This window comes from Desmodus rotundus, chromosome 5 (assembly GCF_022682495.2).
Source record: "Desmodus rotundus isolate HL8 chromosome 5, HLdesRot8A.1, whole genome shotgun sequence".
Lineage (NCBI taxonomy): Eukaryota > Metazoa > Chordata > Mammalia > Chiroptera > Phyllostomidae > Desmodus > Desmodus rotundus.
In genome coordinates this window covers 32,921,236-32,949,073 of record NC_071391.1, presented here as the reverse complement: position 1 = coordinate 32,949,073, position 27,838 = coordinate 32,921,236, and the positions used below count along the sequence as shown (strand labels likewise).

Below are 27,838 nucleotides of genomic sequence, written 5' to 3'. Positions count from 1 at the left end.
ATTTTACATTTGGAGGTTCTGCACAAACTTCTATTTGAAAATGAAACAAAACTAGTTCTACTACTGTCAGGCATTTAAAAATTAGAAATGTAAAGAATCATGAAATTTTAGAGCTAAAAAGAACCTTAAAGATCCAACACTTTTATTTTACAGAGGCTAACAGGAGACCCAACGAAAAGAAAGGCTGGCCCAAGCTCACACAGGCAATTACGAACTCGAATTGGATCCCAGGCCTCCATCCCCAGCTCGAGGATCCTAGCCTTAATTCGGGAACTATTCATTCACTCTTTCAATAAATACTTATCAAATGCTACTACGTGCCAGGCACTGCTTTAACCACAGAGAACTTAAAAGGGACAACAAAACCCTGCCGTCGTGGCACTTACAGGTTAGCAGAGAGGAGAGATGATAAACACAACAAATGAGTCGAATATATAGGATATCGGAAGGTAGTAAAGCAAAGAAGCGAGTGGGGACGGCAGGGTGAGGGGGTGGAGGTTACAACTGGCGAATTTCCTCAAAGATCATCACCATCGGGTCTTTATATACCTAATAAAAATATGTGCATATGTGCTCTAACTCATTAACTCAGGCTCCCTAATTCAGAAGAGGAAATAATCTAATGGCAAGTCTGTCTGTTTTTTTAATGGCATACAAAGCAAATAAGCATAATACAACAAATGGGGTTTTTAAATTCTTGGGTAAGAATGTTAACCAGCACTTTAGAAGCACAGAGGAGCAAGATATTAATTATTGCACTTGGCTCTAGAGGAAGCCAAGAATGTGAGGGAAAAAAGTTACAAGGGAGGAGATCTGGCAGCCAGGCTTATCCTGCTGTGTGACATTGGATAAGATGATTAAGTTCTGAGCCTCTGTTTCCTTATCTGTAAAAGAAGGGGGCCAGAAAAACACTCTCTGAAGTCCCATGCTATCATTCAAGTATCAGGAAGGGCCCCAGACTCTTCCACCCCTTGTGGTCTCTCTGCTCAGGGTCACAGGAGACTTTAGTTATTAAATTGTTAGTGACCGAAACACAAGGAAATAAGGAAGTCCATACTTGAAACTCAGGAGTAATTGACAGTGGGCAAACAGGAAAAGACAGGACCTGCTGGGGATGAGGGACTGAGAAGACAGAAGAACCCCAGGGTTTCTCAGGATGGGTGATAGGGAACCAAGTTTTTACAAAGTGAACAAATAGCGGCTTAGCGCTAAGTAGATGCAGGAGCAAAGCTGTAATAACTCGCACTGCTCACCACAGGAGACAGATAGGGATGTTCTGGAATCTGAGGAGGCCAAACTGATAGAATGAAAGAGTGTTAGGGAAGACAACCCATTTCTGCCTCGGTGTCTTGGTCCTCCTTAGCTTGGCTGTAGCCTTGCTCACATCAGACAGTGAACTGCGTGGGGCAGAGCATAACAAATGTGATATACTCTGAATGAGTGAATGCTACATTATGGATGCCCTCTTTATTTTATTTGTTTGTTCGTTTGCTATTAGAGAGAGGGAAAGGGCAGGAGAAAGGGAGAAAAGAGAAACATCGATGGGAGAGAGAAACATAGATCAGTTGCCTCTTACGTGCTCCACCAGGGGACAGAACCCACAACCTAGGCACGTGCCCTGACCAGGAATTGAACTGGTGGCCTTTCACTTTGCAGGATGATGCCCACCCAACTGAGCCACACCAGTCAGGGCCCAGAGCCCTCTTTAGATAGTGACTCTATTACCTGGAGAAGGGGCAGCAATCTGGTGATGTGCTGTATTTTTCTTACCATACCATATTTTCATATTCTCGAAAAACAAATGAATGAAAGAGTAGAAGGTGGGGCAGGGACAGGAGGAAGAGAGAGTGGCAGGACAAGGAGAAAGAGCATGCAAGATTAGGGTGGAGGAAAGAAGTTATAGTAGAAAAGCATACTTTTATAGTAAACAAGTTAGATGACAAGCCAGGGGACAAGAGTTTTTTCTAACTTAAAAAAGTTAGAAAAATGTCTACTCAATGTCTACTCTTTGGAGAAATGTCTACTCTTTGGAGAAATGTCTACTCAAGTCCTTTACCTATTTTTAATAGTGAAGGTGGACTTCACTATTCTGATTTCTCTCAGACCGCCAGTCTCCACCTCCCTCCCTAGCCCGCTGGCTTTCAAGGCAATGAGATAGCAAGGTAGACCACGCAAGAGCACTTAAGTGTGGGAGTTAAAACCCACCTCTCCTCAGCCCCACCCCTTGTGCTAGAACTCTCTGAACTGCCCTGAGCCTTCTCAGCTGGGAGGGCTGCTAACAACGGTGAATTAATTTGGGCATTTCACTGCAGAGATGTCAAGGTGCCACCTCGCTGCATGAATAGAGTGTTCTGCTGGCTTCCGCTGGATCTTCGGGTGTCCCCAGACATCAGAGGCAGTGTGACTGTCCAGACAGTCTGGGGCAGGGGCGGGAGAGTCAATGAGCCAGCAGGGAGCAAAGACACGAGGGGTATCCCAAAAGTGCGAACACACAGAAAAGGCCAGCCTCTGGGTCAGATTCAGAGCTGAGTGGAACCCTGCCCATCTGGCAGCAGATGGCGGTTCTAGTCTAGACTTGGTCATCCCCCTTGAGAACCCGCTTTGGTAATAGTGTCATCAGTCCCCTTCTCAATTTGCAGTTAATGCTCAGACATCATGGGGACATGCAACCAAGAGCGATGCCAAAAAGAGTCTCAGTAATATTTGAAAAGGAGAAGGAATACAGTTACTTGCTTGTTTTCTTTTTTTGTTTGTTTTTATCCTCACCTGGGGACATATTTTCATTGCTTTTAGAGAGAGAGGAAAGGAAAGAGAGAAAAAGAGAAACACTGATTGGTTGCCTCCCGCACAAGCCCTGAACAGGAATCAAACACACAACCTGGGTATGCGCCCTGACTGCGGATTGAACCTGCAACCTTTCGTCTTACAGGATGATGCTCCAACCAACTGAGCCACACCAGCCAGGGCTGCCCATTTTATTTTTAATTAAAGGTGTTCCTGCAGAGGGAAGAGCACCAGAAAAGCCTTTCTAATAACACAGTCAGTGCACTCTCCAGCCTGGCTGCTCCTTTAGTCTTCCAGTCTAGCAAAGAGGAGGAAAGCTGAAGGGGTCTAGAGAAACCAACTGAACCCAATCTAGTGGGCTCCACACAGAAGCTGGAAGCACACTTTTCAGACCAAAATGAAACCCAAGCCATCTGCAGCCTCAGCACAGCTCTCCTCAAGAACAATGTATAAATGTCCAAAAATGCTAAAAAGGCCACCTGGGACAGAGAAAAGGACAGTGCCCTGGAAGTGGGGATATGTGGGTGGCAGGCCCAGCTCTGCCATGGACCTGCTGTGCGGCCTTGGACCTGGTGCCTAGCCTCTCTGAGTTCTGGCAACCCCATCTGTAAAACAGAGATTAACACTATTGGTTTTAGTTTTACCTGTTAGAATTCATATACATGGAATCACGCCATATGTATTCCTTTACTCCTTTGTGCAAGGCGTCTTTCACTCAGAATAATGTTTCTGAGATTTCATCCGTGTTGTTGGGGGCATCCCCTTCACTACTTTGGAATCATATGAATGTACGACAGTTTTTCATAAAGGGATACTTGGGCTGTTCCCTGTTTGGGGCCACTATGAATACAGATTCTGAATACAGATTCTACTTTCTATCTTTATGAATCTGGCTATTCTAGGTACCTCATACAGGTGGAATCATACAGTACTTGCCCTTTTTGTGACTGACTTTTTTCACTCGACACAATGTCCTCAAGGCTCATCCACACTGTGGCATGCGTCAGAATTGCCTTCCCTCTTGAGGCTGAACAATACTCCATTGTATGTATGCACTACCTTTTGCCTACCCACTCATCTAATGCACTCTGGGTTGCCGCCACCTTTTTGGCTATTGCGAATAATGCTGCTGTGAACACCCTTCAAAATCCTGCTTCCACCTCTTCGACTACATATCCAAAGTGGAACTGGTGAATCATATGATAATTCTATTTTTAATATTTTTAAGGAATCACCATACTGTTTTCCATAGTGGCTACACCATTTCACATTTCCACCAACAATGCACAAGGCTTCCAATTTCTCCATATCCTGGCCAACAGGTTGTTGGTGGTTACATATATGTATGTGCGTGTATGCGCACACACATATGTATATACACACATATATAGGTGCCAACGTAATGTGCGTAAGGTGTAGACTCATGTTGTTTTGATTTGCATTTTCCTAATTAGTGATGTTGAGCACCTTTCCATAAGCTTATTGACCATCCGTATATCATCTTTGGAGAAATGTCTACTCAAGTCCTTTACCTATTTTTAAAATTAAGTTATTTGTATTTTTGTTATTGACATACTGTAGTTTTATAGCAAATCTTGAAGTCAGGTAAAGTGAATCCTCCAACTTTATTCCCCTTCAAGATTGCTTTAAATATTCGAGGTCCTTCATGTTTCCATGTAAACGTTAGAATGCTTGTCAATTTCTACCCCTACGCCCCTTGGGACTCTGACTGAGATTACTTCAAACCTACAAATCAATTTAGGGAGAACGAACAACATGAGTCTTCCAGGCCACGCATGGGACACACCTCTCCATTTACTTAGGTCTTTAACTTCGCACAGCACTATTTTGTCATTTTTATGGACAGGTCTTTCACATTTTTTTGTTAAGTTTATACCTAAATAGTTTTGGCTTTTGGATGTAATTGAAAAAGAAATTGCTTTTTAAAGACATTACAATTCTTTGCCGCTGCCATGTAAAAAATATAAAACGATTTCTGAATATTGACTTTCTACCCTGCAAAAATTCACTTCTTGGTTGTAATAGTTATTTTATAGGTTCCTTAGGATTTTCTTTGTCAACAATCATGTTATCTGTGAATCAAAACAGATCTACTTACTCCTTTCTGATCCTGAAAACTTTTATTGCTTTTTCTTACTTTATGGCACCGGCTAGAACTTCCATCCAACTTAACGGTGAGAGAGGACAGACTTGCTTTATTTTGATCTTAGGAGGAACACCATTTTTCACCATTGAGTATGACATTTGCCCTTTCTGAATGCCCTCTATCAGACTGCAGAAGTTCCCTTCTATTTCTATTCTGCCAAGAGTTTTTAATCACAAATGGGTGTTACATTTTTTTCAGCTTTGAGGTATTGTTTACAAATTTAAAAATGTACATAAGATATACAATATAATTGCATATACACTGTAAAGTGACTACCATAATCAGCTAATTAACACACTTGTCACCTCACATAGTTACTATTTGTGTGTGTGTGTGTAGTAGGAACACTTAAGATCGCGAATCTCAAGTATACAAATTATTAACTGCAGTAACCACACTGCACATCAACCGCCAGGCTCATCATCTCGCGTAACGGAATCTTTGTACCCTCAGACCAACCTCTCCCGTTTCCTCCCCATCCCAGCCGCTGGCAACCACCGCTCTACTCTGATTTTATGGGTTCAATTATTTTAGATTCCACGTATAAGTGAGCTCATGCAGTATTTGTCTTTTTGTGTCTGGCTATTTCACTTAGCATGATGTCCTCCAGGTGTTATCCATGTTGTCACAAATGGCAAGACTTCCTTCTTGTTTAAGGCTGAATAACATTCTGTGTGTGTGTGTATCATATTTTCTTATGCATTCATCCATCAATGGACACTTAGGTTGTTTCCTATCTTGGCTACTCTGAATATTGCTGCAATGTACATGGAAGTGCAGACATCTCTAAAAGATACTAATTTCATTTCCTTTGGGTGTATACCCAGAAGTGGGATTGCTAGATCATATGGTAGTTCCATTTTTAATTTTAATTTCTCAGGAACCTCCATTTTGTTTTCCATAATGTCTGTACCAACTCACATTCCCACCAACAGTGCACACGGGCCCTTTTCCTCCACACCCTTGTCAACGCTTGGGATCGCTTTGGCTTTTTGGTGACAGCCACCCTACCAGGCCTGAGGTGATAGCTTGCTGCGGCCCTGACAATGCTTTCACAACATCTGTTGAATGGACCACATGGTTTTCCTCCTTTGTTTTGCTAATACGGTGAATTACAGTCACTGTTTTTCAAATGTTAAAGCAAGCTTTGATTCCTGGGATAACACAGTTTGATCATGATATATTGGCAGATTTGATTTGGTAATATTTTGTTAAAAACTTCTGTGTCTATGTTTGTGAGGGACGCTAGTCTATAATTTTTGTTTGTGAATCTTTGCTGGGTTTTGGTATAAGATCATTCTATGCTGCATAAGTCATTCTATGCCGAGTTCACAGAAGGAGTTGGAAAGTGTCCCCTCCTGTATTTTCTGAAAGATTTTGTATAAAATATTTTTTCCCTTACATATTTGATAAAAGGTATCAGTTACACTATCTTAGCCTAGCCGGTTGTTTGTAAAAATTTTATTAATAAATTTATTTCTTTAAAAGATATATTGATATTCAGATTTTTTATTTCGTCTTGTATCAGTTTTGGTAAGCTGTATTTTTTCAGAGAACTCATTTATTTTATCTGAGTTGCTTAATTTATTGGCACAAAGTTGTTCCTAACCTTTCCTGAGCGCCCTCCAATGTCTGCAGGCACCGTGGTGACGCGCCGGCTTCCATTCCCGACGCTGCTGGTTTGTGCTCTCTCTTCTCCTTCTTGACTAGTCCAGCTTCGTTTATCAATTTTATTGATGTTTCCAAAGAATTGCTTTTGGCTTTATCATTTCTATCTACTTTTGTCTGTTTTCTATTTCGTTAATTTCTGCTGTTACCTTTATTATTTCCTTCTTTCTACTTATTTTGGGTTTACTTTTCTTTTTCCAGCTTCTAAAGGGGGAACCTCCAGTTACTGAATCTAGTCCTTCCTTCTTTTTTAATATATATACTTAAAGATACAAGTTTCCCTCACAGCACTGCTTTAGCTGCACCCCACAATTGTTGATGTGTTCTATTTTCATTATTGTTCAGGATGAGGTTTTTAAAATCTTATTTAAAAAAAAAATTCATGTTTATTAATTTTTCATATGTTTATATGTTTATTAATTTTAGAGGAGGGAGGAAGGGGGAGAGAGAGAGAAAGACATTGACATGAGAGAGAAATATCGATTGGTTGCCTCCCATATACTCCCTGACTGGGGTTCGAACCTGCAAACCTCAGTATGTACTTTGACTGGGAATCGACCCCTCAGAATTTTGGTGTATGGGACAATGCTCCAAACAACAAAGCCACACAAGCCAGGGCAAAAAAAAAGTCTTATTTTGAAATAAATTATAAGTTAGAGAAAAGTTGCAAAAACTATACAAAGAGCTCCTATTTACCCTTGACTCATATTCCCCAATTGTTAACAGTTAACCATCTTTTCTCTATATTTCTTTCCCTCTCTTTCTCCATTTTTTCCTGATCTATTTCTGAGCAAGTTGCCAAACGGATGCAAAATGTTAGTGTGTTTGCCACCAAAACTGACAACACTCTCTACATAACACAGCATGACCATCAAAATCAAAAGCTTAACACTGTAACTGCCAACGAAACTTTAGACTTCATTAGGTTTCATCAGTTGCTCCAGTCATGCCCGTTACAGCAAAAGGACCGGGTTCACAGCTGCACATTTCACCGAGTCACCACATCTCTTTAGAGTCATTCGCTGGGGAACAGTTCCTCAGGCTCTCCCTGGCTGTGGGGACCTTGACGCTTCTGAAGACAGGGCCTGCTTTCGGTCACTCTCCCGCTCCTCCAGAGAGCTGCTTCTTTCACATTTTGTCTAAGTTTACAGTCGTTTTCTGTGGGATGGCTGGTCCCAAAGAACTACTCCAGATGGGACTCGATTGTTCCATCAAGATGGGACGCGACTGTCTTCTGACCACGGACCCTGCACGAAAACCCTGCCTCTCTGTTTGGTGGGCTTGGCAGTTCTCCACAGCAACAGCTCCGCTGCGCAGTCTCATCGCATTTCAGGCAACCTTTCCACATATCTGCATTACCATTATTATAATTAAGATAATGCCTATAAAGAGTTAAAAAAAGCAAATAGTACAGAAAGGTATCACTGAAAAGAGAAAGTCTCCCACTTCACATTAAAAAAGAATGATCTCAAATGAGCAGAGTCTTTCTATGCTATGCTCGGCACACCAGTGATGGGAAAACTAAAGAAGACTCTGGCCAGAAATCAGAAGACCTAAGTGTCCAGTCCTGGTTCTGCACCAAAAAAATTACTCATGCAGGAAGTATTTACTCAGCTCCTAGTAGTGTATTCAACTCCTCTGTGCCTCAGTTTCCTTACCTGAGGGATGATGCAATAATGCACATTTGAGTGTGTTAAAAGTTGAAAGCATAGTACAAATGTAGGAACATGTCAAATATCAGACCTCCGTAAAAATCAACATGGAAATCAGAAGTGGGATACAGAAGACAAAGATGAGATGGGAATGGAAAAATCCATACTCTATTTGGTTTTATATTTTCATACCATCTATACCACCCTGTCTAATACAGTAGCTACTAGCCACGTGTGGCTATTTATATTTAAATTAATTAAAATAAAATTTAAAATTCAGTCCCTCCGTCACACTAGCCATATTCCAAGTGCTCTGTAGCCACCTGTGCGTATCAGCTATTATACTGGACCACACAGACCATTTCCATCATCACAGAAAGCTAAACTAGATAATGCTGATTCATACTTTTTTACACTATGTACAGTCTTAATTGCCTCTATTGTGTTGCTATGGAATTAATATATGGCAGCTAGCCTGTCACTACAAAACAAAAAATAAAAAATCCCAAAGCTAAAAGGAAAACAGCCTCCAGATAGGTAAACATTCTAACCAAACCAGAATGGGATGAGCCTTAGGGTGTTGGAAAAGCCTTTGGAACTGCTTCTCATCATGTGGATTAGGCGGTTGAAGCCGAAGGACGCAGAGTCTCTGGCCCCAGGTCCCACAGAGAATTAACACTGGTATTTCACAGCATAGGCTGCACAGCAGGATCTGGGTTTTAGGCACAACTCTGCCACTTACTAGCCACGTGGCCTTGGAAAAGTGACCACCCCTGAGCCTCACTCACCTCATCCGAAAACAGAAATAATAACCCAAACCCTGCCGGGTTGTCATGAGGATTAAAGAAATGATGTCTAGAAAGTGCTTAGCAGAGAACCAGGCACCCCATCAGGACAGCTACCTGCTGTCATTATCAGCTAATACATTGCTCTTTCCACTACATGACAAACTCTGAGCAGCGAGGCTGCAGCCACCAATGCATCATCATCACGGAGTGAAGGAAGGAACGGGGAGTTGATGCAGCTTGGCAAAACATGCCGGGGGAGCAGAATGATAAATGCGTTGTACAGCAGTAACTACGGAACTGCTCCCACAAGTCTCCGTGCCGTAGCAGAAATTTCACCTCGAGGGGTGCAAAGGGAAAGCTACCATTTGTGTGCCTCTGTGCTCTTGCCCTTAAATTGGCGTCTGAGGTACGGAGCACTGCAGACTGTGAGAGGTGCTTTTATTCCTACAGCCCTCACACTGAGACACCAGAGGAGTCAGCATTGTTTCGCTCTTCTCCCTCCAAACCCATGTCCCACGACATGTTAGCCACCACTGCAGCTACCCGACAGCAGACCTCTCCAAGCCTGCTTCAGAGTGGGTGGGGCTCAACCCCTACCCCCCGCCCCCCGGCTTTTACAAGTGCCCACTATGTGACCTAGCCACTTGCTTCCTATCCAACAGGGTATGAGATTTTTTAAAAAATACTAAAATACAGTGCCCACTCTGTAACACCATGTGCTGTCCCCTGGAAGACCCCCACACATGAGATGGTCAGATGTTAGAGTCAAATCACACAGTAACACGTGGCTCAGACTCTAAGGGAGGAGAGGCTTCCGTTCAATTCCGTAAGAAGTTCTGACCGCTTGCTTTCTGAAAGGCACTGTGCCACGTACTGAAGACACATCTGCAACAGAGACAAGGTACCTATCCTCAAGTAGCTTATGCTTGAAATGGCAGCTGGAGTTGTTCAAATCAGGTTCAGCTGGGCAAACCTAATCTGAGCCTTGTAAAGTGGTACGAGCGGGGTTTGCAGGTAAGGGGGCAGGGGTTCAGACCCTCGGAAACTCATCCCTGCTGCCGCCGTGTTAGTCTGGATCCTCTAGTCTACTACGCTGCCACTGCGACAGCTCTGCTGTTTCCTAGCTGCGTCCTTAGACGAGTTAACCTCCCTAGTTTGGTTTCCTAATCCACAAAATGGTGGTGAAAGAGCACAGTGAGGCAGAGGAACGCAGTAAGAATTGAAAGCGATGTCTATACAGTGCTTAGGGCAGTATGTGGTGCACCGTCAGCGTTCAGTAAATAGAAGCTATCGTTATTATTTCTAAAAAATCCTACTGTTTCCAATCAAGTCCTTCTTAGGTATGAGCCAACCACAGCTCATACCTAAGCCTGCCACCCCCCCACCCAGGCTTATTTTCCCAGAAGGAACCATAGAGATCCTTTAGAAGCCTTAAGAGGCTTGATCTTCTCCACGACCAAAATTCAGTCTCCTCAGTCTTCAAATTTCATCTCCTCTAAGATCTCCCAAAAGACTCCAGAGACCTGGCCAACAATGCTCTTCCCAACACTGCTTCTCAATCTCTCTGTTCCCAAGTCCTCAGCTCTTACCTGTAGATTTATACTGTCACTCACATCCCACTTAGAAAGCTGAAGGACTCTGCGTCCTCCCTGTTGTCACATTCCAAGTCCACAGCTTGAATGCATTCTGTGTATTTGGTGAGTACTAATGGGTAAAGAGGAACACAAAGATCATAAAAATGATTCATATCAAACCCCAGCTCCATGATAGCTGACAATGATTTCCAAAGAGCTACAAGACCTGAACAACCATAGAAAGTTGGATATGACAAAGAAATCTCCTGACATAACTTACATTTGTTTATTGCCTCATAGCTTACAAAGCGCTTTCACATCCATAACATCAATTTGACAACCACTCGGAGAGGAAGGCCTAATAAGTATTATTATAAATGACGGATGCAAAATCTGAGGCTTCAGAAAGTAATGCAGTTTGTCCAAGAATCAAAGCCATGATGTGAAAGTCTTTTGATTCTTCCAAGTCCTTCTCCTATTTGCTGCTCCTTCATGCAGATTCTACACTCAAATAGTGTGTATGCTCCAGGCTATTAATAAAAAATCGTACCCAAAAGGGACCACATGGAAATAAAACCACAGAGAAGATCCTTGAGAATGACTAAATTATCTTCCTGGACTGAGGAACTTCCCTCCCTCAGTCCCGGGAGTGCTGGCTACAATGGCCCATGCACTTCGTTCAGCAGCCACGAGCACCCGTCCCCAGCCAGCTGGGTCTTCGGAAGTGGCAGGAGGGAAGGTCTTCAGGGAAGCTCCCGGCACCTGTGAGTGGGCTCCCACCATGCTCGCTGCTTCCCTTTCCCTTACACTTCTGGCCCCTCTGAAAAGCCAGACGCTGCATGACTGACTGTCGTGGCAGCTGCTCTTTTTGCAAAGACATCTCTGATTCCCTCCATTTCTGCTACTCAGAGCCAGCCTCCCCTGATCTTGGATGATACCAGATACCCAGTAAAAAGTGCTCCCTTCCAAACGGCAACCTGCAGTGTTTCCACAGAGAGAACCACTGCATCACAGAAGGGAATTACACCATCATACAACACTGACTTCTTCTAGTCATAATTTGGTGGTCCCTGCACCAACTGACCTGGGGTCTTGGTGTTCTAAAGGCTGCATCCCAACAAAATGGGCTGGTTTCGCTTCCTTAGGGGTGACAACAGCAATGTTTCCTCTTTATCTGCTTCAAGGGGTACCTACCAGGCAAGGCCTCAGTGGCTCAGAACACTGCAGGCCAGAAAAAGGCTGGAAGTGGAGGAGAATGACCTTCGGGTGAGAGGGACAACGAGAGGGCTGGCTCCTAAGGCAGCCCTCTACTACAAAGTGCCAAAGGGGCCTGGTCTGACTCAGGCCAGCGCTGATATCAAGGCAGGCCTCTGGGCAGGACGCTCTGAGCAGCAACGACCCTCAGAATCAAGCAGGTGTGTTCTACGGGGGAATCAGCCATTCAGAATAAGGTCCCAAACAGTGACCACAGGTCCAGGACACAGAGTCCAAGCCCCAGGAACTAGCACTGGCAAAATCCACTCTCTGTTCAGCGTAGGGTTCTTGTACAAGGTGGACTGGCAGAGCGGTCCCGCTGTCCAGATAGGGCCAATGTGGGAGGGAGAAGAGGTTTAAGAAAGGAAAAAGGAAGGCCAGGATTCATCACAGCCAAGGAGCCAGGCCTCCAGCAGCCCGACAAAGTCCAGATCTGGACTCTCAAGAGGCTCGGGGACAAGGATAGAGGGAAGGTGGAAAAGGGCTTCAGGGACAGTGGCTCAAAGGAGCCAAGGAAGGTGAGAAATGACACCAAGCCAAAAAAAAGCACAACATAGAGAGAAAAAGAGTCAGGTCTGTTGGGCTGAATGGTAGGAAGATTGAGATGAATATAAGACATCATCCTTGTTATCCATTGGAGGATGAGCGTAGTTGTCCATGGAGCCAAGGGCAAAGGGAAGCAGAAGAACAGCATATGCAAAGGCCCAGAAGTGTCAAACAACACGATGATTTTGATGGCTTCATCTGGATGAGCTGCACAATGCCAGAGAGAGACTGGGTCAAGGTGAGGCTGGATATCGTGACGGGGTGGGATCAGGAAGAGCTTCTTATGACAAGCCAGGGACTTTGGACCTCATCCTGGATGTGAAGCCATTAAAATGTAAGGGCATACATTCGACCCTGTAACACTTACTTACTGAGTACTACTGCGTGCTGGGCATTAATCAAGGTGATGGGATACAGTGGGGAACAAGGCCAGCAACAATCCTGAACTTACCCTCTAGTAACTCATTCTTTGCTTACTGGCTGTAAGGATTATGGGTTATGAGTTTCACCTATCCCTTGAGGGCAGAGGCTGGGCCTTATTCTCCAATATATGCTAAAGGCTCGGCTAAGTTTCATCCATATGGCAGGTTTCCAATAGTGTTTGTTGTGGGAAGAATGTTCCCTCCTGCATTTTCTAAGAATCTTAAAAAAAAAAAAAAAGAAGTAGGAGCATAGCACAATCAGATTTATATTTTAGTACATCATCTTGGCAGCTAGAATAAGGCCAGACTAGAAAAAGGGAGTCTTCAACTAAGGGGGTGTCACTATAACTAGGCAACAGATACGGGGGTCCAAGCCAGATGAATAGGGGTAGAGATGGAGGTAGTTTTGGTTCCCCAGCCAGCCAACTCAGGCACAATGCAGCCTTCACAGACCCTGCATTTCATCCAACCACTGCCGCCTCCTTCAAACCCTCACTGACTTCCCTTCGCTGGCTCTCAACCTCTGCGTGATTTACTTCCGCCCTGGAACGCCAGGTTTTCAAGGTCAAATGCAACAAAAGACAGCTGGACAGCTCCCGGGTGACCTTGGGTGCAGCCTGGGGCAGTTGTAATGCTGCAGAGAGTGGTGCTGACACATGAGGTCACTGGGACTTTAAATCAGAGCTGATGAATTTGCTCTGCCGCGGAGAGAAAGCAAGGCGGAAACACCCTTGCCGTCAGTGCTGACCGCTACCTTGACAAGAATTCACGCTCTCCGGCACTGCGTGGAGATTGGCTATGGATTCCCAAGCAACTGGCCTCCACTGTGTTCAGTGGTTCTGATTCTACAAAGTGTTTACCACAAGATCCAAGCTGGTTTTATGTAGCTCCTAAGATGTCAAGTGATTAAGACAGAAGGGCAGCTCTGGTCCACACTTACAACAAATTCTCGGTCTCAGCTTATATACTATGAATCCAATTATAATAACTCCTTGGTACAGTACCTGAGAGTTTACAAAATCCATTATTTGTCTTACTTGCATAACCCTGTGGGCAAGGTAAAGCAGAAATTACTACTCCCACTTGGTAGATGAGAAAAGTAAGGCTTGGAGACGTTTTCACTGTCCCAAAGCCATGTGGATTGTAGGTGACAGAGCAGAAAATCCAACCTGGGTGTCACCCCACATTCAAGACTGCGCTCATCAGACCTCCCACTCCGGCAAGCACCATGGTCTATTACAATCGCGAGTTAACTTCACCGTCACAGTCCCACCGAGGCGATTCCTTTCCTCCTGCTTTTCTTCATGAGGTACTGACCCAGACTGAGTCTGGAGAGGACTCCCAGGTCTCCATCCGACCCAACTACCACCTAGTGACAGCCAACGCCAGAGCCCGGGCCCACACTCTCATCAGGACTGTGCAGAGTGGAAGCTGTTGGTATATAGACCCAGCAATGAGAAAAATGAAGGCTCTGAGCGCCAGGGTCAAGTCCTTGTTCCTCCATGTGCTATGTAGCGCTGAACTTCTGATAGCTTTCTCTTTGAATTTCAGTTTCCTCCCCTCTAGAATGACGGAGGCCACATCTGCACTACCTGCCACTCAGAGGTCAGAGCCAATAACAATGTCTTCTCTGCTCCAGGCCGTTACCAGGCTGTGCTGGAGGCCTCCCTGCACTAACCTCACCACGCCGGCAGGCAATTTGGCTTTCAACCTAACCAGGAAGACCGAAACCACCTAACAGGAGCTCTCACACGACTTCCAACATACCTCTACTGCTCTTTCCCTTTTGCACCATGTCCGGCCCTAATTATACCAAGATCAACAAGACAATGACTGCTCCCAAAGAACTCAAAGTTAGATCTAGAGATGGACATATTAATAATTACTATGTTACTATACATGCTGTATTACAGTAGTGGGCAGCAACTTGGTCTTTGTGAATTCTGGGCACCCTGCACGATGCGTGGCCCACAGCAGGATGTGGGAAACACTTACTGAATAAATAAATAAAACTAAGATGTAACATGAGGACAAAGAATACACACACTTCAGTGAAGGCATTTCTCTCCTCCATCGTGAACGTCTGTCTTCGCCTGTCCTCTTTCTACATTATTCCTGCGCAGAAAGAAAAAGTGTCCTTCCTTCTTGTCAGAACTAACCCATTCGCAGCAATTTCAACCCCGTCTGTCATCTCCTTGGGTGCCTCGCTCCAGCTACCCCCCTCCCTTTTGCATCTTCATTCAAGCTTTTTCTCTATCTCTCTCTAAGCCTTTCTTGCAGCCTTCTGACACACTCCAGTCCCCGCCCAAGCTTACAAAACAAACTCACACCAGGCTCTCCTTTCAAGTTCCTGAGTTGTTCTCATCCTCCTTTGACCATGAACCTCCTGAAAGGGTCTTCACACCTATAGCCCACATTCCCATCACCCTTTCATTCCCTGTGTCCCTGCTTCAGTTTCCACCTCAGCTTCTCTCTGAAGTGACCCCGCACCCCCACCACCAAATCCCACGGTCTGTTCTGTCTCCAACCTCCCCAACCTCCTGCTGAAATCTCCTTGGCTTCTGAAACACTGTAGCTCCTGGCGTGCTTGCTCCCTCTCTTGTCCATACTCAGTCTCTCTCTGGCTGCTCTTCCTCTGCTTTCCTCTTAATGCAAGTTCCTGCCAAGTCTCCCCTGTTACTTCACATTAGTTCCCTTGAGAACTAATTTAATGTCAACGCTTCCAATTTAGGAAGCCCTTCCAGTCACCACCTCCCAACCCAACCACCCCCCCACCCCAACCCTGCAGAATCCAACAGAACCAAAGGGACTGAATATAAGAGAGAAAAAGTCCCCAAGGACACAAGAAAGGGATGGGATCAATATATTTTCATTGTCAGACTCTCCCTTCCAGCCTTTGTCGCAGTCTGCCTGTCCTGCTGCGAATTTATCCGGGCCCTGCCGCTAGCTCACAAGCCCGAGACAGGAGCCATCCCACTCTCCTCTGCTCCCCCGTTCGGTTCGTGCGCTGCTCGGACACATAGGCACACATAAGCATCTGGTGAGTAAAAGCAGAAAAGCCAAAGATGAAGACGCGTGAAAGCGCTTGGTAAATTGTGGAGTGCTAAAGGACAGACTATAAAAGCCTCATCATCCACGGACTTCATAAGAACCGTCTGGGTTGCCTGAGCATCACAGGGTCCGTTCTCTGTCTCTGCAGGACAGCTGATGCCCAAATGCCTGAAAACGGAAAGCCTGTCCCTGAATTGGCCTGGGATTGCGGAGTATAGACCGCAAGGAGAGAGAGGAAAAGAGGGGAAAAGGGCCCATGCCTCCAATACATTCCTTTCATCCAATGTTCACGTAACCGGTCAGGAAACATCTACTAAGCACCTACGAGGTGCCGGGAATCATTCTAGACACAGGGAACACAGCCTTGGGCGAGAGAGATAGGCCCTTGCCTTCCTGGATCTTGTATTTCAGTGAGAAGAGATGATAAATATAAATAAATGAGAAAATAGCAGAAAGTAAGTAAGTGCTTCTGTATCATACCCTTTTACCATCTCTTTCAACCAGCACAGCCCTGTCTGGTGGCTCTCTCCGTCTTCAGAGTGCTCACACAGACAAATCCAGTTTGCCACTTTGAGGTCTGTTTTGGGTTATTTCTCCCGTTAGGTCAGCAGCTACATGCAGAGGGGTTAGCCTTCCTAATCTCCAATGAACCAGTCTCTGGGTGAATCCTGCTGCCGCGCTTACGGAGGCCTCTACAACCTGCTGCACCGGGAGGGCTTGGGCTGCCCGGGCCCACGGTCTCAGGGACCTCCTGCTCCTCGAAGGATGGCAGTGACGCTGCGATCACTTACCAGAGAGCAACCTGGAAATGCTTTTTCAGGCTGTTTGCAATTCTGTGAGAGCCCTCCAGACTCAGCTGACTGCTGGTGGTAGGTTTCTGTGTTATTTAGGGCACCAAAGTCCCACGGTCTTGACACAAACTTAAAATTAGAAATGCATTAAATGTAGGAAAGGAGGAAGGTCATTCAGGAAAGGCAGTCTTCCGGAGGAGCTGCAGGACAAAGACGCCCTGGAAACTTCCAGGTTCATTAATGGGTTTGACACAGCATTCAAGTGGTATTTCTCCTTCAGAAATAACACTGTGGAAAGCGTAGGGAATGGCTCAAACCTCAGCTAACACAGCTGAGTGAGTGACTCTGCAAACTAAAAATAGCTCCTTTCCCACTCGTTCTGACAGATTTCACTTAGACCCTGTGCACAGGTTGATCCTCCAACAAACAGTTTTAGTCCCGCAGCAAAATGAGGGCTGATGGCATTTGGGCTCGACAATTACCCAATCCCTGGTTCAACTCTTGTTTATTTCCGCATTTCCTGCTCCTGCTCCAATGGCCGCGTGTGTGCGCACACGTGCACGTGTGCACTGAGCTCCCGCCCTGGGATTTGGTGCTCCTCAACCAAACGTGGGCAGAATTTAAACCAGCAACATGACTCAGGGCCGTGGCTGCAGACTGAGCCCAGAGCAAGGCCCTCAGAAACACTGGGAATCAGGCTGCTTGCCTCGGGTCTTCTCAAGTCCTAGCTAGAGGTCCTCTGGGCCTCAGTTTCCTCGGTTATGAAGTGAGGATAACCTTTCCTATTCTGGCCTATTGCACAGCATTGCACTGGGATCGAACGAGATCACAGATGTGAAAGTTATTTTCCTTCAGACTGGTAGTCCTAGCAGAAGAATGGATGGCAGTGAAGAGGCAGGCTAGACAGGCGGCCGGACTGCAAAACCAGGCAGGACCCCTGGATCATGCAGGACCCCGATCGCACCAGCAGTTAAGGCAGAGTCACATTCACGGTGTTAGTTCACGTTGCCTCCTCTGCCTGGAATGTCGTCCTACCTCTTCTAAACTCCTGCTCATTTTTAAGAGCCCAGTTCAAACAATAGCTCTTTTTGTTAGTGTCCTCAGAATAAATCATTCCGTCTTCACTGCTCCCTTGGCCTGTCTAACATACCTCTAATAACACTTTTCACTCTGTATGGTAAGGATTTATTTATGTGCCTGGAAGCTCTAGCAGAGCAGAGACATGTATTCTTTATCTTTGTAGCCACCTCCCCACCCACCACCACTGTGTGGCCAACGCAGGTGACCAGGAAAGGTGGGTCAGCACACACAGAGCCTGAAGGCGGTGGTGGGTGGGGAAGCCAGGAAGGTAGTGTCAGCAAGGCCTGCCTGCCCCTGGCAGTGAGGGCAGAGCCACAGAGATGGGAGTCAAAACCAAACTGCAAGTCCTGGGAGGACCAGGGGGGAGCATCAGACTAAGTCTCAATGACCTAAACTGGAACAGGAGGCCCTGGGGACAAGGAACAAGGGCAGAGAACAGAGCCAAGGCGAAAAGGCAAAGCAAAGAGCTCAAGTAAGACTGAAGCCTGGAACTTCTAGGTTGGTTAACACTCTCAAATGCTAACACTGGTTAAATCACCAAAGATGAGCCAGCAGCAAGGGGCTAAGTGATGCTGGCTATGACACTGAGGGACTCCAGCGGCAGGAGTCACTACAAATTTCAGTAGTGATCATTATATGAAATAAGAGTCACAGATGGAAGGGACTCTTAGATCTCTAAGCAACATTAGGAATCACCTGGTCTAACGGCCCCAACCTACATATGGGGGAACTCAGGTGCAGGAGGAAAGGGGGCTTGCCCGAACTCATTAAGCCAGGGTAAAACCAGACCTAGAACCCAGATCTCCTGACTCCCAGTTTCGACCTTGTCCCTCAGAGGCTGGTCACCCTCAGTCAAGCAGGTCTCCTGACGGATTCATGAACGCACCAGGTACCTGGCTCCACCTGCTTCAGAACCTTGGGGGAGCCCCGACGGGCCCACTAAGTGAGCACAAACAAACACTTCTACCAAACTGGAAAATGCAGGCTTCCACCTCTGGGTGGAATTTACAGCCAATATCCCACAGGCAATGTGCAGGCAGCAGCCCCACTCAGGGCTTGGAAAGCAAAAGGCTGCCGTGGGGCATGCTTGCTGTCCGGGAGCACGCAAACCTGTGCCCCCGCACTCTGACGTGTGCACGGGGGGGGGTTAATCCCAGTCACCGTGCTACCCCTGGAATTTTCCGAGGGTGGATAGAGAGGCCCAGTGTCTAAGGCAAAGCTGACAGTGCATGAAGCATACGGTCCTCACCGCTGTGAGAACATTAAAGGAAGGTCCACTGGGTCCAAAATCTCAAAGTCTTTCTCAGGCCACAGATGAGACACAGCTCAAGAGAAAAATAATGAGACCCTCAGGGAATCAGAGAGCCTGAATCTCAGACTTCCAGAACTTTCATCCAGGTGAAGACACACATATAAAAGGATATATGCAATTTTACTTCATCTACACACAAAAAATTGTGAGCTTCTGGTACTTCAAGTCCAAGTCCCAGCCCCATCGTTTACCTACAGTGTGATCCCGGGCCAGTGACTTCCCATTCTGAGCCTTTGTCTCCTTATTTGTAAAGCTGTGAGTATAACCTGTGCCCAGGTTTACTGAGAAGATGAAATAATCTATAGAAAGCATTTAGCACACTGCCTGGCCCATAACAACCACCGGGTAACACTGTGTTTATTTGCTTTCTTTTGTTCACAGGAAGAGATGCTTACATCACAGACCAACGCTACCTACCTGTGCCTTCCCCTCCTGCCTGGCTATCCCTCTGGACCCTTCTAGGCAGACATCCAACCTGAGGCTCCAGCCCAGACAGCTCACTCCTCCCCCAGCTTATCCCTTAGACATAAAGAAGGCAATTGGTCAGCTAAGGGCCACACTCGGGTCCTTGAAGATCAGCAATCACCAACTCAGTTCAAGGCTGTTCCTGACTCCCCAGATGTCTGCACTTCCCTAGCCAAGCCCTTGCCAAGGTAATACCTTGTCATGTCCAAGGGAAATGGGATGGAATGGCACTTGGGCTTGACAATTACTCCTAACAGCTTAAAGCTGCTCACACTGGTTTGCCTCTGGGCCTCAGGCAAAGAGATATGTCAGACCGGGACATCAACCATGGAGATCATTCCCAGCCCCAGTTTACCAACAGAAAGAGCCTGGAGTCTGAACCTGCAGTGAGACCAGCGAGTATACACACCAGCACCCCAAAAGGCTGGAGCGGAGGTGGAGGGGAGCCGCTACAGGGCCCACGCCGACCCCTCAGATTGCCCTGCTAAGAAGCTAAATAAAAGTCACGTCATTGTCAGGCTCTTAGGCTGTATGTTTATAGTGGCCATGCCTGTCACAATGCTGCACATCCTGGCCACTGCAGGGCGTTAAATGGCTTCAAAGGAGAAGAAGACAAAGGACCCAACAATAACTGAGTTCCTGCCACATGCCAAGAACTTTGCAAGTAATCCTCATTAATGACCCTCTGTCGTAGGTATTATTATCCTCATCTTGCCCGTAAAACCAGAGACTCCACGGAGCCTCTGTACCTCTGCTACGCTACCTGACCACAAAGTCTTCGCGAAAAGAGTCCAAACCCTTATGTTCCAAGTCTCGGCACCTGAACTTACTAAGCAGACAAAACCGGCTTAAATACCGCATTCCCTCATGCCCTGCTGGTGGAGGCAACGTCTTTCAAACAGAATCCAGAGAAACTGAGCAGAAGTCATAAAGGTGCTCATGGCCTTTGCCCCCTGCAATTTCACCCCCACGACTGTACCTTCAAGAAACAGTTCAATGGGTATTCACTGCAGAGTCCATCACAGTGCCAAACACATAAAAATAAAAAGGAAAACGATCTCAATGTCCAACAGTCAAAGAGCGATTTAGAAAATCCCAGAACCTTCCACCCATGTAAGAGCCACTTCAAATGATCTTGAAGACCAAGAAAAACAAAGCAGCTGTGATAAAATAATGAAGACAATACAAAATATTATAAATAATTTTGTAAAGGATGTACATGTATATATATAAAAAATGCAATTGTGTGAGGTGGTAAGATTATGGATGGTTTTATTATTGTTGTTGCCATGTCCAAACTGTCTTTGCAGTGTTGTTTCCTGCCTTTCGATGAAAGAAAAAGAGAGAAAAGACAGACAGACTCGGCTCAGCACTGAGAGAAGGCCCAGGAGGACCAGGGCTGAGAGGCGAGGCAGAAATGGAGACCGTCCTACATACCCAGAAGGAGGAGGCCAGGCAGGCCCTGGGGGAAGGGAAGCCCTGTAGGTATGGGCAAGGTAGTAATTAGTCTGATGCTAATTACAGAAGTCTCACTAGCTTATTAATTGTTTTTGACAGACTCTGAATGAAAACTGAATTCCTTTATCAAGTCAGCTTGGGTTCAGAGGCACATCTCCTATGTGGCCATCCTCATTCTTCTCTAAAACCAAGGCTTTTCTTTGTCTTTTCTTTTCTTTTTTAAGAACAGCAGTAAAGTAAAATTTAGTAACAGTAGCACACACCCTGGAGAAATTAAACCTCCAGCCTTAAATGTAGAAATTCAAGACGTTTCAGGGAACTACAGGGGCCTGAATAAGCAAATGAACTACAATGTTTTCTACACTGGGAAATATAAACAGAGGCACAAAATACTCAGCTCAGTATAAAGGCCCCCTGATCAGGCTCCACCCCATCTTTCTGATATCACCTCGCATTCGCCCTCACAGACACCCATGCCCCAGGGGTCCCCCAAACACTTTCTTTACTTTCCTACCGCCGTGACTGTTCAAGCTGCTGTGCCCACCTGGAAAGTCCTCTCCTACAGCTGCTTGCGCATGCCTGACCCAGCCTCAAGGCAGAGCCCAAAGCCACAGTCTCCTCAAAGCCCAACCTAATCCCAGCGCCCTGAACTCATTCTCCCTCCTGAAGTGGACCCAGAGTACCTGGAGCCTCCCCAAAGGCGCCACACACAGCCTACCCTGCAGTGTAATTATCTGGATAACTGCCTTCGCTACCGTGTTAAACCACAAACAACATGAGGCAAGGACCCTTTTCAGATTCCTACATGGAACCTACCATAATGTCTGGAATACACGCACACAGTAGGCACTCGGTAAACGCTTCGCTGAAAGACAAGGAAAAGAGATGCATCGCATCTTTGGAGAGTCACTTCCTACCTCAGTTGCTCCTGTTAAGCAGTGCAGAGACGAAGGCGTGTTCTTTTGTGGTCTCGAGCAGGGGAAGGGTGAGCCCTGCTTTTCTGGATTCCAGCCTTCAGGAGACTCCGGCTTTCTCCCTAGTTGACCGTAGTCTGCTCGGCCCCAAGTAAACACCTTGCCAGTTTCTAAAAACAAACATTATTTGAGTTAAGGCTACATTCCACAGCTCTCATGAATAGGCACTGAATTACAAGAGGATGTGTGAACATTTATTTTAGTACCAACTACTACGTACCAGGAGCCTTCCTATCTGCTGACAAGGAAAGCACGAGTGGCCCTGGCCAGGCGGCTCAGTTGGTTTGGAGCATCATCTCGTACGCTAAAAGGTTGTGGGTCCCACCCCCAATCAGGGCACATACCAAGGTTGCAGGTTAGATCCCTGGTTGGAGTGTGTATGGGAGGCATCCAATCAACGTCTCTCTCTCTCTCCCCTTCCTCTCTTTCTAAAATCAATAATAAAATATCCTCGGGTGAGGATTTTTTTTAAAAATGTGCAAGTATTCACATTTTACAGGTGTGGAACCCCAAGGTTCGGAGAGGTGAAATAACTTGCTCGAGATCAAATAAGTAGTGAGCAGCAGAGCTGGACTCCAACCGAGACCGACTCTGAAGCCCCCGCTCCTGCGTGTTTACAGATAAGGCCATGACACATGGAATGCCCACCCACGCCTCATGGCACGTGGCCCAGATGTCTGTTCTCAGGCTCTCCTCTCTCTCTCTCACCCTCTTCAGCGCCCCCATCAGCCACCCTGAAGTCCCCTGGCTCCTGACTTGCCCTGTGTCACCACCTCTTAGGGCCTTACTCTGAGCTCAATTAATGGCCAGTTTCCTGTGTTTTCCCCTCCGTGTAACATCAGAGGCCCTTCCAGAGTCTACGCTCTCACTCAAAGGAGCAATTCTAACAGTCCCCAGGCAAGTGTCTCTGTGCGCTGGGGAAGGGAGTGCGAGAAGGAAAGAAGACAAAATCATTTACAGCCAGAAAAGCATTCAGTTCCCCAGATGCACCACCTGGGAAGCTGGCCAGTGCTGAAGATGATTGAAGAAAATGAAGTTTGGAAAAAGAATTGGCCTTTCTTCTCCCAGATAAGAGAAATTTCACCAAATTCATTCAGTTGTACCAAGTGCCACACTTGTTATTTCAACAGAAATGCAAAATCCGATGAGGCACAGATTATTAACAGATTCTCCGCAATAAATATGCATAACCATGTGCGCTGTATAAAGTCTTTATACATGTTTATTTTAACAAAGAAAAACTTTGCTTAAGAGACAAAACACCGAGTAATGCATATTAAACTCTAGACACATCTACTACACACTCTGTTTAGTATCAAAGCTTCATCTGGCCCCACATTCAACATATGGCTCATAGTGTCAGCTGAAAAGCCACCACGGACTCACAGGGGGAATGTCAGTACCGCAGGCATGCAGGGCTCTGCAGGGTACGGCTCTCAGGATCAGTCTCCCCCTGGACACCAACATAAATACCAAGGAGTTCACGGGGACCCCACTTCTGAGCTTCTTCAAGAAGGAGCCAAAGTCTGGGCAACCCATGGGGTAGCAGGCCTATTCCAAGAACTGCGAGTGGGTCCACTGAGAAGTCCCACCTCGTGGCCGATGTGCGCTGTTCCTTTGTGCCATGGATGACCTTTCCTTACGTTACTCATCTGAGAAACAATGGCTCAACCTTTACAGTCCGGTTCATGCACCACCAGCTCGGTGAAACCTCTCCCAACTCCTCCGTTCTCCACAGGAAGGGTGAAACCCACCCTCCCATGAGCCACCTTCACTATTGCACTCGCCGACTACTATGTTCCCATTCAACAACTGAGAAAATTAAGTCAGAGAAGCGAGCAGCCCAGGGTCACACAGCTAAGTCACCTCCCCTTCTGCGAGCCCATGATACCTCTCTGCATTGCTTATCCCTACCGGTCCACATCACTAGGTAAACACTCAACACTCTGCCTCACCTCTGTAGTGTTAGACCCCCAAAAATCCCATGTGCCCAGCATCCAAAAATGTCAAACTCTCTCTCTACCTGAGCTGGCTGAGATTTACAACCAGATTGCCCTAGTAGGGAGCTTCCCACGCAGCCAGATGAGGAGACTGTGATTTCTGAAGTGACCCTAGCTTCCTCTGCTGGGAAGAACTGGCAAGTTGCTCTCTGCAATTCTGCAGAAGAATTGTGTTATCACAAATCCCACAATGAATCCTTTCTTATCAAGTAAAACATCTGAGAACCTTCTCTGCTATTGATTATTGATGTCCGAGATGGGCAAGACTGCCAGAATATGGTGCCACCACTATTACATCTCCAATAGCGATTCAGACATTCCACTTACATAGCGCTTTTCACTTGCAAAGTGCTTTACAAAGATTAACTAATTAATCCTCATGCTCCCTGGGGAGACCATAGACATTCTACTAGAGACAAACCCAGAAACCAAGCCAGCCCGATGTCCAGCCTCCGGTCTCCGGTCTTCAGCCTGTTTGCTCGGTCAGACAGCTGCACTTTCTGAAGCTATTTCCCCTGAAGTATACTCCGCGCCGGAAAGCTCACTCACAGAGGATGGAGGAGACTCTTTTATTTTTTCTTTTCAACAGACGCTTATTGACCACCTCCAAGGTGCCAGCACATTCATAGGCACTCTCTCAAGTCTTCCTCCTAATAATTCTGTGACGTATACATCATTAAGCTTATTTTCCAGATGAGGTTAAATGACTAGAGAGGTGAAGTGACTTACTCGGTCCCGTGACAACAACAGGCAAGCGGGGGAATCAAGACTTAAGCCTGCGCCTCCTGACTGCAGGACCAGCAGGCGTTCCAACGCTAGCACAGCTGCTGTCACACGCTGACAAAACCTGGCCGAGGGGACAGCGCTCTCACAGTGTTTGAGGAGGGGGAGACCCAGATTAAATGGATACGTTTTGTGTACCATCCAGCTTCCCACACTTCCCAGGAGGACATGCGGAACTCGGGACTGTAAGTACTAGACGACAGGCATTAAACACAAGGATTATGATTCCAGGTCACTTGGGGTAGAGGGAAATAATAATCCACACACAGAAGATGCTCCATCCTATACTGCAGATAAATGTCTGCCTCAGGCGGAAGCACACCATCAAATCTGGGGAGATTCAGATCACAAATGTCACACGTGCATCTTCTCCTTAAAGAATTATATATTACTATGATAAAATAGAGATACATTAATGTCATTCAAAAAGCACAGGTACGTGTCTCCAGATAAATGATAAATGACAAACAGGTCAAAATAAAGCCCGCAAGCAAAACCTAATTTAAAGGCATGTCCATGTGAGAATTAACAGGATCACGGAGCCAAGAAATGTACGCGGCAAAAGACCCCAACCCCAGGTAGAAGACAGCAGGGGCCGAAGGAGCAGTATCGACAGTGAGTGCCGGGGAGCTTGAAGGAAGCGTTTCAATCTAGAATGATCCTGGCAGGCTTGATGGAAGAAGCAGCATCTAAGGTGAACTTCTGGATGAGGAAATGAGAGAAAAACCTCTAGGAACAGGAAGAGGGGGTGAGCAATGATGGACAGCAAAAGGCACACGGTGGGGCAGGTGGAGAGAGAGTGAGGGCCATGAGGAAGGGGGACTGGCAGGGGACTCAGGGCCACCAGGCTGGGGCCAGCCCAGGGCCAGCCCCAGGGAAATGCCAAGCATGGAGTCTGGATCTCAGCTTCCGGACCAGGACCTGAACTCACTTGTCTGCACTCCCCATTCAGTGACACATGTTTAACCACCACCAATATTTGTATATTTATTTATCAAAGTGTACACGTGTATCGCATACATCTATAAATTATAAATGTGCCCTCACTCAGAAATATACAGTGTAAAACACACTCAAAAAGTAGAAAATTTAAAAGAATAAGATTTTTTAAAAACATGTAAAAGGAGTCCATTTTCTCTTCCCATGCCATGGCAATTTGGTCTGGCATGCTAGACAGACCATGCTAGGCAGACAGACCATGAGGAGACTGCAGATTTTTGAGCAGGGGTGGAGCCCAAGGAAAGGAACGTTCTGGAATGGTGCACCTGGCAAAGGACTGGAGGGCTCCAGTAATGATAATATTCATAGCCAACACTTCCGGAGCGCCTACTCTGTGCCACGCACGGTTCCACACATTCTCTGTATAGTCTCCTGTTTACCCCTCCCAACAACGAGACTGGCATTCTTACCTGCCCCACTTTACCGACAAGGAACAAGGCACTTACCTTGCTCTCAGTGGCAGTAAGTGAAACAGGAAGGAAGAGGGGAACATTCCCTACAATGACAGTCTAAGATGCATCAGGACTAAAAGGAGGGCTGGAATTACATGAGGAAGAAGTAAAAATTTGGAAGGCTTGGCACCCAGTTAGATGTGAGAGGAAGGGAGCAGGAGGAGATAAACCACACTCTGAGAATTCAGGGTTTCCTGCTCAGTGGGAAGGCGGTGGTGCCATGGAAAGAAATAGACAAACGGGCGGAGATGCTAGATCGGGGTCCCCAGCAATGAGAATCATGGAATGCTATGGCAAACCAAATGACCGAACGCTCCTGGGACCTTCGGCAAACATCTTATCAAGCAGTCGACATAAAGAAGTAAACTAGGAGAAAGACAACTAGGTACAAAGCCCTGCAGAAGGGGGTGGGGGCTGTGCCCTGAGGTCAGAGGATACTCAGGAAGGTGGGTGGGTGGTGAATATTCGAGGGGGCAGCGTCCTGTCCTTTATTCTCCATTGGCAGGCTGCCTGGACTAGTGGTAAAGGCAGGTGAGGAGCCACAGCTACAGGCTGAGTGAGAAACTGAGTGAATGAGTGAAAAGGAATTCCTACACTGCTCCAGAGAAAGGGGTCCTGAAGGTGTCAGGAAGGCGGATTTGGCACAGGGAACACAGTCAATAATACTGTAATAACTCTGTATGGCGCCAGGTGGGTCCTCGAATTATTGGGGGAACACTCTGTAAATTCCACAATGGTCTACGGACTACGTTGTACACCTAAACCTAACATAAAATAATATTGAGTGAATGTCAATTGTAATTGAAAAATACAATCTTAAAAAAGAAACAAAAAAGATAGATTACAGTGAAATATAAGGAATAACCCACATTTTCTGACCCAAAAGGGAACAGAATGTCACTGAAGATATCAAAATGTTGTTGGCAAATAGAGGTGGATGTCAGAAAAAGAACACGCAAAGGTGAGGCAGAGAAAAGGCCGTGCAACCTCTCTGTCCCTCCCCGGGGACGTTCTAGGATGCGACGAGGCCTTCTGGAGCACACGCCCAGAGGACACACTCTCTACCCACGAGTTCATTATAATTCCTCTGCTTACAAACCCCGCGGACTCTCAGGGCGATTAATTCTGAGGCCTTACAGCAGTGGTTCTTCAACCGGCGTGCTGCAGGGGTTTGAAAACGTGCCACACCTGACTAATTCAGTCAGGGGCACTGACTTCTTTTCCCTGAGATTGTCCAATAAAAAAATGGCGACAGCCAACACAATAGCTGTCTGGTGTGAATGAATCAAAATTATACCTATTTTCTGGTAAGAGAGGCAAAAAAAAGATTTTTTGGATGTGCCGCAGAATTGTAGTATTTAGTTTACAGGTGCCGTGAGACGAAAAGGCTTGAAAACAGCTGCCTTCGAGTCTAAGAACCTTGTTTCTATAACTCGCCCGTCCTTCTGCCACACGGACAGAGATGCTGGAAACAGGCACTTGGTGATAATAACCAAGGACTGGTCCAACACAGAACGACCTGCCTGAGTCACCCAGCTAACCTTCCGTGCAGGCACAGAGCCCGGAGCTCGCGCGCTGGAAGCGGTAACATCAGGCCGCTCTTCCCCAAGGCCTCTTT

The 27,838-nt window shown here is 46.3% G+C and overlaps 1 protein-coding gene across 1 annotated transcript in view; it reads right to left on the bottom strand.

The window, feature by feature from the left end:
* The window catches only part of SERGEF (secretion regulating guanine nucleotide exchange factor), a 179,979-nt gene that overhangs the window by 112,132 nt on the left and 40,009 nt on the right, over positions 1–27,838 (bottom strand). The window contains 1 exon segment of the mRNA XM_024558699.4: positions 21,930–22,096. Within this exon segment, the coding sequence (XP_024414467.2) occupies positions 21,930–22,096 (167 nt within the window).